The 11,252-nt window shown below is 36.3% G+C and overlaps 2 protein-coding genes across 2 annotated transcripts; one reads left to right on the forward strand and one right to left on the reverse strand.

Annotated features, from left to right (window-relative positions):
- Positions 1–120: 120 nt before the first annotated feature.
- On the reverse strand, positions 121–812 carry LOC120118068. Its single transcript, XM_039138209.1, has 2 exons — positions 478–812; positions 121–353 (listed from the first exon to the last, which is right to left on the reverse strand). Exons 1-2 carry the CDS (start codon positions 785–787, stop codon positions 121–123), a joined length of 543 nt encoding a protein of 180 aa, XP_038994140.1. The 5' UTR covers positions 788–812.
- A 2,351-nt stretch (positions 813–3,163) lies between these two features.
- On the forward strand, positions 3,164–5,758 carry LOC120118054 (RNA-binding protein 48-like). Its single transcript, XM_039138199.1, has 8 exons — positions 3,164–3,310; positions 3,514–3,597; positions 3,703–3,783; positions 3,945–4,084; positions 4,238–4,346; positions 4,441–4,510; positions 5,476–5,538; positions 5,655–5,758. Exons 1-8 carry the CDS (start codon positions 3,249–3,251, stop codon positions 5,730–5,732), a joined length of 687 nt encoding a protein of 228 aa, XP_038994130.1. The 5' UTR covers positions 3,164–3,248; the 3' UTR covers positions 5,733–5,758.
- The last annotated feature ends 5,494 nt before the right edge of the window (positions 5,759–11,252 follow it).

Genomic DNA, 11,252 nt, shown 5'->3' on the forward strand with positions numbered 1-11,252 from the left:
AAATTACTGCGTCCGTCCATGCCACCTGATGAAGCTTTTTATTGGAGGGACCTGACTTAGAATATCACTTACTCTGTGTTTACTAGTGTTACTATTCAAAAAAAATGATGTATGTTATTTTTAGCGGTGGTTAGAATCATAAACGACGGAATAAAAAAGGTTTATATAATAATTTCTCGCTTTCAAAGGCTTCAATCTAAAGTGACTGGCATTTAGAAGATTTAAGCAAAAGGTGCAGAGTGAAGCAAACAGTACCGCACAAACCGCCCCTAAAGGAGCAATCGTCATTGAAATCCCTTTTGGTGCTAAAATTTGATCCATCTTTCCCAATATCGCCATTGCAGCGTACGCTCCTGTGCATTAAAATTATCATACATTGGTCTTCACAACTTGATTAATCAACAACGTCTAACTCCTTAATCACTCCCTCAATTTGCATTGTTCTTGAGAATCTTAATTTTTCAGCAGTGAACTAACCTGCAGAAGGCCAAAGGATGCCGCTGAGTGAAGGAGCCGAATAATTTTTCTGAGGTTTCCATGAATCCCAGAGATCAGAAGCCGCGACGTTGCCGCTTGAAGCAACAACCACCGCGTATTCTCCTCCTCTGTTTTTTCTCAAGCTTCCTGTCGATTTTCTTTCAAACACAAGAGATCTCTCCAGAGCAATCTTCTTGTTTCTGAAGAAACTATGATTTCCTCTGAGCAACAATGGAGAGAGTGAGTTCAAAGATGTTGACGGTGTTGATACCGCAATGACATTGCTTTGATGATAATAGTGATTGGCCATCTCTTAGTTCTCTCAATTCCGCCGCCGCCGTCGTTTCCCCTAATTTGTGCTACTTCACAAACACGTTTTAGTTTCCTGGAAATGAAACCCCAAAGTTATTAAGGAGGTTATTGAGGAGATACAAACGCCAAAGTTATCTTACTACTCTCATATACTGACAGAGAGACAACTTTCAAGGTCACAATATTTTCCATACATGTGGTGTAAACGAACCGAGTTTTAACGAATAAGGTTGTGTTCATGTTTGTTTGTTTGTTTCTAAAGGTGTACATGTTTGACATGTATTTGTTTAAATTTTACATATCACGTTTGTGTTCCTTTGTCTACTTTTGAAGGTATTGTGTTTAGTTCATTTAGCGTGTGTAGATATATTTATTTAATATTTATGAATATTTTCGTTTAGTGTTCGTGAACGTAGTAGTTACACAATTTTCTCTTCTATTTGCAAGTCAAAGAAAAATGGAGAAATTACACCGTTAGTCCTTAACCTCCTTAGGCTTGACAGTTTGAATTTCAAAATTCATCCTATGATCAATTTAGTCCCTAACTTGACCAATATTTAAAATGTAAAAAGAAAGAAAAGAAAAAGAAGAATCAGGTAAAAGAGTTTATAAACGAGTCAATAAATGAACTTATAAATGAGTTAGTTAGTGAATATAAACGAACCAAACACAACTTTGTTCATGTTCGTTTATTAAATTAATATAAAAATTTTGTTGATACTCGTTTATTTAACTTTATAAACAAACATTATATGAACAATTAAACGAACGTTCTGTTTATTTACATCCCTACCATACATATCAATAGAGCTGACTGAATCTGAACACTCCCTGAATCCAACCATGTTTTCGTAAAAAAACTAATCCTCCTATATAATAGAAGATCATCAGACAACAAATCATTCTTGACAAAAAAAAAACAAAAAACAACAAAAATGATTGAATCCCATGATATGAAATTCCAAACAGCTAAATGCCGCTAAGCCATTTTATCAAACAACTTCAAAGCAACGCCATACAGTTTCATATGCAGTTAAGACAGATAAAGAGTCAGGTACATTTTGACATACCATATAACTATCGATTTGATTGAAATATTTTATTCATGAATTGATTTACACATGAAGATCACGCATTATTGTTATCAAGGTTGAACTAACCTTATCCATTGAACACACATTCTTGGATGTCAAGTTCTTTTAGCTATTTTAGCTTATCAGACTTGAAAACAGGCTGAGAAATAAAGCTGAGGGCGGCTTTCGATCTTTGCTTTCGCTGCAATAAACGTGAAAAAAGACATTACATCAAAATGCCGACCAAATCCAAGAACAAGAGTCAAGATTCAATAAGAAATGTAAGAAGAAACTTGCCGATTATGCAAGTTTAATGCACCTACTTTTCCCATTTTTAAAGTATAATGCAACAGTTTCGTTACATTAAATTAAACCCACTTATCAAATGCAATTTCATCAAAGAGAAGACAAGTTATATGTGAAGTAATGGCAAAGAATGGAGAAATTAAAGTGTTGTGGTTAGATTTGTTAATTAACTTGAATTTCAATGTTAATTTAATTTAATCTGTATTTAAAATTAGAACTAAATTTAATTTGATTTAATTAAAAAATCAATAATTTGAATTAAATTATTGGAGAGAAAAGGACGAAGATATTGTCGTTTCTAGTTTGGTATGTTCTGCTCCGCTGAAAGTAGTTTTTGGGAGCTATGTGTGAAAATGTCATATGTCCATACGTATACAATGCTAATATTTGCATAACACGGGATGACAACACACACACACACACGAGAGGTTCATGTGATTCAATTTGATAAGGTTAGTTTTTTTTTTTATAAAATTCATTTTTATTTCGGATCGAATTTAGATTTAAGAAAGATTCATTTCACTTAATCTCATTCTAGAATAATTATGAAAATATATATTTATATATATTATTAATTATTTTTTAATAAAAAAATTTTAAAACTTAGTACTAGAATTCTAATTATAATATTATATTAGAATTTATTTTGATTTTATGTTAATTAAATTGAATAAAATAATATTTTAATCAATTATTTTTTATTCTGATAAAAAATTATGTTAAATACAATTAGTTCAAATTTTTATTTTTAATTAAAATTTAAAGTGGAATTGAAAAAATAAAAATATTGTTAAATTCAGATCAGATTGAAATCAAGTTTGGTTGTTAGAGTGTTGGGTCGGGTTCGGACAAACCGAACCAGACAAGTACATCGAACTTTGGGTAACTTTCGGTGTGGTGTTGGCCTTCTCGGTATGGATCCAATGTCTCAGTTCCATTACTTATTCATCAAGGAAAAAGCCCAAAGAGAAAATGGTATTCATGTAAATATTTAGAAAAGGAAGCATTCAGATTGCGGGAATCGAAGGGTTGGTACTGGCGCCGAGTTTTGGAGGTAAAAAGTGACAAACAATTTCCAATATGCCTCGTTACAAAGATGACCAGCCGGCGGTTAGAGTCTACACAGTCTGCGACGAATCCAGGTGAATCCTTTCACTGTTCAATCTCCACTTGTTTCGTCGATAATTTTTTTTTTACTAATGTAGTTGAAGAATGTGAAGCTCGTTTAATTCATCATCAAAATCACCAGAAAGCCCTAAAACTGAAATAGTTGAGGCCGAAAACTAGCTTACTAGAAACAAAAAATTATCCCTTTTAAAAGAAAATTGAATGTGTTGGTCGATAGATATTTGATTGTGAGGAACGTTCCCGCGTTGGGATGTGGCGATGATTTGTTGAAACTCTTTGCTAATTACGGAGACGTTGAAGAGTAAGTAAGTTCTCATTCCATTTAATTTTACCTTTTGTTCGCTTTCTATTTTTTATTATTTGAATTTTGATGATGCCTATGGTCCATTTTTGTTTTGCCTTTCAGATGTAAACCAATGGATGCAGAAGATTGTGAGCAGTTTACCGATGTTTATTGGATCAAATTTCGACTCATCAGCAATGCCAGGTTTTTAAACTTGATCGTTTTAACATTTTTAATCTATAACTATCACACTTTCATGTACTTGGTTGAGAATATACTGCTGCTGGAAAGCTCTTTTGTAGTGGTGACCATGCAGATTGGTGATAACTGAGTTTATATTCTATTAACTATAAAACGTCATATAGGTTTGCGAAGAGAAAATTGGACGAGTTTGTCTTCTTGGGGAACCATTTGCAGGTCTCATATGCTCCTGAATTTGAGAGCCTTGATGACACGAAGGATAAGTTAGAAGGCAGAAGAAAAGAAATCCTCGCAAGATTGAATCGTAAGCTTTTATATTATTCTAAAAAGTTAGCATTTTAGTGTAGCTATCTTTATTTATAAATGCAAAAAAGAATTTACATGTTTCAAATAGAACTGTTTGCTAGTTGTGATTAAATATTCTCACATATTTTATGTCGTTATGTTGTGATATCAGCTCAAAGATCTAAGGGGCAACCAGTTCATCCCCTGCTCCCTTCCAATGAAGCTCCATCACTTTCGGCTTCATCTCATCATATTCCTAATCAGATAAATTCTAGGTTGAGGTAGTACTTTGTTGAAATTCGTACTGCCATCTTCATCATTGTTGCCTTTTTTGCATTCTTTATCAGCATAAACTGTTGTTTCTCCTCTTGATAGGAATTTTGGAGATTCAGAGTACGAGTCTCACAGTAAGAATGCTCCTATAACAAGAGTTTCATCTGACCAGGTCTGGATTACTTTTTAAGAACGCTGTCCCATGCTTTGACTTATTTTCTGTTTGAATATAAAACTGAGCTCCTTTTCTTTCTCTCTTCTTTCTTTATTACTATTTGACTTGCGAACTTTACTAGCAGTCCATGGTAACTCAGTAGTTGTTTGAGTATAAGATGAAGTAAGTTGTAAGGCTAAGCTTATAGCTTAACCAACTTTCAGTTGCTGACCCAAGTTGGATGAATTTAGAACAGAATACATGTCACTCGAGTATTTTACTATATTCTTTTATTGTGCATCTGTCCTAATTCTTATTGAGATAACCTAATATGTTTGAAACACTAGAGGAAAAAATGTAACATCTTTTGTGATTAGTGTAATTTTAATATAGATATGTGTTAGTTCACTGTTTGCATGTTCTCACTTTCACCCCTGCTTTATTTACTTTTTCTATAATTCTTTAATTACAAGCCATTTCTTTCTCTTCCATGGCTAGTTAGTTTTTCATACCTTGGTTTCTTAATGTATGGAAGAAATTCTACATATAAGTTTTACTTGGAGAAAGAAATGTCACGGAAGTTTTCCCCTTCAGCCATTATACCCAAATTAACTATCCAACAGTTGAAGATTCTTGCATTAAAAAATTTTGAATGCCGGTTGTATAACTCTCTTTATCCTTATATTTTCTGGGTAGTGAGCCTAATACCTGTCAGTATTTTCATTTTCACTCTGCTCTTATTTTGGTTTTTTTTAATAATTAATAGTATTATCCTAGTGTTATAGGTGGCAATGTCTAATTAAGATTGAATGTCGGCGTCATCTGGTTAGAATTAGTTTATACCTTCTGTCAGTATTTTGATTTATCCCTTTTTTCGTTACTCTATTTGAATCTTTTGGAGTTGGAAGTTCAGATGTTTATACATGATTGTGGGGTTTGTCTGATAATCATTTGCTCTTTGCTGATATCGGGACTGCTTTCAGGAGTACTTCCCCTCCCAGTCAATGAATCAGACAGTTAAAACGGTCAGGGAGAAACTCAATAAGGTGATAAATCTCTGAACAACATGATTTTCTTGTCTTTGGGAATTATATAAAGTAGTTATTTTATATTTTCTTAGTAATATAACATCCCCCCTATTTTCCGTATTTGCTTGCTTTAGATTCAATCAAACACCGAGCATTTGCAAGCTGGACCTACTCCCAAAAAACCACGAGTGGACAATAGAAGAAGAATCTGATCATACTTACTTTTGGGCCGAGTATGCTAAAGTACGACATGTTAATTTCATGTTTGATATTTCTAGTTAAATAAAACCAATCACTTTGGCATTGAAATTTTCATTTTTCTTTGAACACTTGTGTTGAACACGAACATATACCTGTATCCTAACATAAGCATATTTGTATCAATCATATACCTGTATCTTCTTTTTGGGTATTTGAAAACATTGTTGATGTGGCCCATGTACCACGTATTTCTCGAGTAGATTTCGTATAAAGATCATATTTTTTTTATTTTTAGGGCTTGAGCTTGAGCATATGGTATTGAAAAGGGAAATATCTGATAAGGTGAAGGTGATGAAATTGAGTACCTTAAACATATATTACGTGAACCAATATCATTCTATACAACCATAGAAATAATATTGGAACAAACCGAGTCAAAATACAACAAAAAACTAGAGCGAATCACCCAAGAAGCCAACTCTTGGGCCACAACATTACAATCACGAGGAACATAACGAATTACATAATCCTTATGACTAGCCAAAATCCTACAATCATCCTGAAGATGGAAACTCAAAGTAGACAAGTCTTCCGCAGTACAAGTAACTTTATTGACCAACAAAGCAGAGTCAGTCTCAAAAAGCACCTTGGACCAAGAGTTATCCTGTGCCGAACGTAGTCCTGCAATAAAGGCATGGATCTTCGCCAGCCCTGCCTCGCCACATCCTGGGACCGAAGCTATGCCTCCTAAAACCTGGCCAGAAGAATCACGGGCTACGACCCCAACCACAACCATACGACTGAAGGAGTCAAAAACTCCATCCTCATTAATCTTGATAGTCCCCGGAAGAGGTGGCCGCCAAGTCGTTGTCGCAGATGGAGGATTGGAAGTCTGGCCGGAAGAAAGTATAGGCCGAGAGATAGTATTGCCAGTCATTCGTGCTAGAAGAAACTCTTTATGTAACAGATTTGCATGCATAGCTAATACCCATGAAGGTCGAAACGTATTCGCATGGACCTTTGCATTTCGGCCATTCCACACATTCCAAAGAAACGTGCAAGACAGTCCACATCCATCAGCACCATTAAGGTCTAAAACCATAAAAGCGGCGACGCAGCCGGACAAGATACAACAGCCCTAGAAAAACCACCCGCTAACAAAGTGTCCCTAGCATACCAGCAGTCTCTTAAGGCATGAACAACAATTTCCTCAGCTCTAAGGCAGATAGGACAAATCCCCTCATCGATTCCCCTAACCCGTAGACGCACCCCTACCGAGAGACCACCATGAACAGCATGCTAGGCAAAAATACGAATTTTAGGGAGGACTTGCAGTTTGTAGATTAACTTCCACACTCTAGAAGAATTTTCAAGCCTGGGGACATTACTACAAAGCCACCAATAACCCGATCGCACAGAATAACGTCCTAAATCATGATAGCCCCAAATTAATGGCTCATCAGTTACCGGCGCAATCACAGTGGAGAGAATCAGCTCGGCATCCAGAGGAGAAAAAGTGGTTCGTACCTTCGTTTCATCCCAAATAGGAGAAGCAGGTAACATGAAGTCACGTCCAGATAACTCCAAGTGAGGCGCATCAGTATAGTCACCGGTTAAAGTAACAATCATTGACCCACCCCTTTTATCATTAATTAAATTCAAAGAACTATCTATATCGATACGTCCGTAAAGACAACCCGAAAGGTCTTGAAGAGTTTTATAAATCCCCTTCCAAGCGTACGAGCTATTGTTGCCCAATTTGGCACCAAGAATATTCCCACGAGGAAAATACTTTGCACGCAAAACTCGAGACAGAAGGCAAGTTGGGTTTGTGGCTAATCTCCAAACCTGTTTACCAACTAATGCCATATTAAAGGAGGCAAAATCCCCAAGACCAAGTCCCCCAAGACGTTTGGGCGAACAAATAGTATCCCAGGCAATCATCGGCCAGCCACGGCTAGAAGCCTCCCTAGACCATCAGTATCGGCGCATGGCAGCCGTCATCTCATCAAGAAGATGATATGAAAGCAGATAAAAGGACATAGCATATTGTAGTAACGCCTGCGCGACTGATTTAAGAAAAACTTCATGTCCCCAAAACGACAACAATCGCTTAGTCCAACCAGTAATTCTAGTAAGCAATTTATCCTGTAAATAACCAGAAGTTTGAGTCTTGTTTTTACAGATATGAAGGGGGAGTCCAAGATAGTGACCCAAAGTATCAACAGCTCGAATGCCAAATAGTGTTGTCATCCTTTGCAGATGAGCAACCGTTGTAGAAGGGTTTAAATATACGTAATAATTTGATACTTTTGAAAGTATGTCTGCTGAGGTAGTGGACGTTTTCTTCAAGCAATTGGGTTCTGCTGATAGTCATGTGAGGGGTGGTGATCCTGGTTTATTGAAGGAACTTCTTCAGTTTGTCTTGCCTCAGGGGCTTCGGATGTGTTAAGCTGGGACATTACTGATATGGAGATAAAGGATGCTATTTGGAGTCAGGGGAAGGATAAAGCCCTTGGTCCGGATGTCTATACGGGTTATTTTTTTCAAGGTTGCCTGGCTTATTGTTGGAAATGATTTCCTTGTTGCAATAAGGTATTTCTTTGATACATCCTCTCTGCTTCATGCTTTCAACTCTACTGCAGTGGTCCTTGTCCCGAAAATTCCTAACCCTGCTGTGGTCAAGGACTTTCGCCCTATATTTTGCTGCTCGGTGGTGTACAAGACTATAACCAAAATCTTAGTTAATTGGTTGTCCCCTATCTTTGCTGGAATGATAGCTCTTTACAAACTGCATTTGTGAAAGGGCGTAGCATTGTTGACAATACGTTGCTTGCTCAGTAGATCGTAAGAAGCTATGATAGGAAGAATATTTCTCCTCGGTGTGCTTTGAAGATTGATCTTCAAAAGACTTTCGATTCTCTTTCTTGGGAGTTTGTGCGGAGCATTCTTCTTGCTCTGGACTTCCTCAAAGATATATTGACTAGATTTGGGCTTGCTTGTCAACTCCAAGATTTGTTTTTAATGGGAGCCTTGTGGGATATTTTCGAGCGCGAGGCATCAGGCAGAGAGATAGGTTATCTCCCTATATTTTTGTCCTAGCTATGAATGTCCTTTTTTGTATGCTTAATTTGGTTGCTGTGAAAGGGAATTTTAACTATCATCCAAAGTGCAAAAAAATTGGACTCACTCATCTCTGCTTTGCGGATGATTTGCTCAGTTTTTGTAAGGGGAATGTGGAGTATATTGTTGGAGTGCAATGTATTTTGGATCAGTTCTATACTATGTCTGGATTGAGATTGAATGCTGCTAAGAGTGAAATCTTTATAGCTGGAGTTAGTACTGCTCAATGTGATCATATCAGGGATGTTACTGGTTTTAAGTTAGGCAAATTGCTTGTGAGGTACCTTGGTGTGCCTTTGGTCACAAGGAAGCTTACGGAGAAGGATTGTAGTGGGCTCATTGATAAAGTTAAAGAAAAAATGAACTCTTGAGAGAACAGACATCTTAGTTTTGCTGGTAGATTGCAGCTTATAAGGGCAGTCTTTTTTAGCATTGAGCTATTGATGTAGACAACTCGTCTTACCTCAGGCTGTCATTAAAAGAATTGAGCAACTTTGTGCTCGATTTTTCTAGAAATGAGCTGATACTGCTGCAAGGGGGCAAGGATTAGTTGGTGGCAGATTTTTTTTTTTGCGGTCTGAGGGTGGGCTTGGTGGAATAAGGCTTGTCTCCTCCATTTGATCAAGAACATATTAGCTGGTGAGGGTTCTTTGTGGGTAGCTTGGATTCAAGCATATGTTTTGAAGAATGAAAATTTATGGCAGGTTGTAACCCCTATTAATGTTAGTTTGAAGTTGCGACCGAAGGCGTTTCAGTTATTTGGGGGAATGCGTGGTGGAGATAGCCTCAAGGCTTGCTGTATTTGGAGGGAGATTCGAGTGCTGCAGCCTAAGGTACCTTGGCATAAACTTGCTTGGTCTGGGGGCATATTCCTAAGCATGGCATTATGTCTGGATGGCCATTCTTGACAGACTTCCTACACGTGAGAGGTTATTGCGAATGGGGATTCACGTGGACAGTGGGCTATGTGTTATTTGTGGTAGTGAGATTGAAACTAGGTGTCATCTTTTCTTTGGTTGCGTGTATGCAAAGCAGCTATGGGGGGCTATTCTGCGTCTTTGTGGTCTCTCCAAGGACGTTGGAAACTGAGGACAGGAGTTAGAATGGGCTTTATTGTACTTGAAGGAAAAATCTTTGCTTGTTTTGATTTTTAAACCGGCTTGGGGCTGCCATGTTTACTGTTTGTGGAAGGAAAGAAATTTCAGGTATTTTCGATCGTGTCTATTTCCATCATTTTTTAGCATTAAACTAGGCTTTTTTTTAGACTTTCGCTAGAAGGGTCGGGTCAAGTTATCAATTTATATAAACTTAAGTTGAATATTATATTTTTCATTTATCATTTGATTCGATCCGAGTTTAAGAAGGTTTCACCTTACTCAAAATTTTTTTTACCTAAAATTCATACTCGACCTGATCAGACACAAAGGCATATATAATTTCCATCTTTATTCGGTAAAATATAAACCTAATTGAAAAATATAAACACATGCATATTATTACAACTATCCCTAAGTATACAAGAGATAATTACACTATCATCGCAAATTAAGATTTTTTTTTACTCTAAATTCGAACTCGACCAAACCCAATTTACCTTTTAAAAAAACTCAACACAACTTTATTCAATTTAAGAAACAAAAAAACTCTAGATCATGTAGAATCACGTCAGAATCTTGACTCCATCAGTTTGTAAAATCATTAAATAATTGCTTATAATCAAATTTTTTATTAATTATTAACTAATGTGTCTCAACAAATTGTTTGCAAGTAAATATATTTCGACGACCGAAAATGTATACAAGTTATAGTTTCTTGTAAGAGGTGTAATAACTATTCCTGATAAATATATTTTGTTATAATTAACATGTTTATGTCCGAAATATATATATATATATATATTAAATTCCATGAAGACCTCATGAAGACACCTCACTCGCTTAGCCACTATTAATTAAATTCCATGAATCTTATTCAAGCAGATTTATGGACCAAGAGAATTTCCAAAGACCTCATGAAGACACCTCACTCGCTTTCTCTCTGTGTGTCACTCATTAAAAGTTAAAGTATTGAACCGTTGTTTCAGATCTTGACTATACATAAAAAATTTCTGAGCTCCCACTCCAATAATGCATCTCAATCATAGCACTAAACTGATCTTGTGATCGCAGTTGCGGATACGATCTCAAATTACGGATAATTACGGATGTTACGGACGTAATATTGTAATTTACTTTTTAAAAGTAATTATATTTTTAAATTACGAATACGTTGTAGTCCTAATTGAATAGGATGATCTCCATGGAGTTAGCCATTGCTTGTGCAAAACACCAAATTGAAAATCACCCCGTGGCCTTGTGTTTGTGTCACCAACCGAACCCCAGAAACGTGTCCCATGTTTCCTACACAAA

The sequence above is a fragment of the Hibiscus syriacus genome, unplaced genomic scaffold (assembly GCF_006381635.1).
Source record: "Hibiscus syriacus cultivar Baekdansim isolate YM2019G1 unplaced genomic scaffold, ASM638163v2 tig00110325_pilon, whole genome shotgun sequence".
NCBI classification, from domain to species: Eukaryota; Viridiplantae; Streptophyta; class Magnoliopsida; order Malvales; family Malvaceae; genus Hibiscus; species Hibiscus syriacus.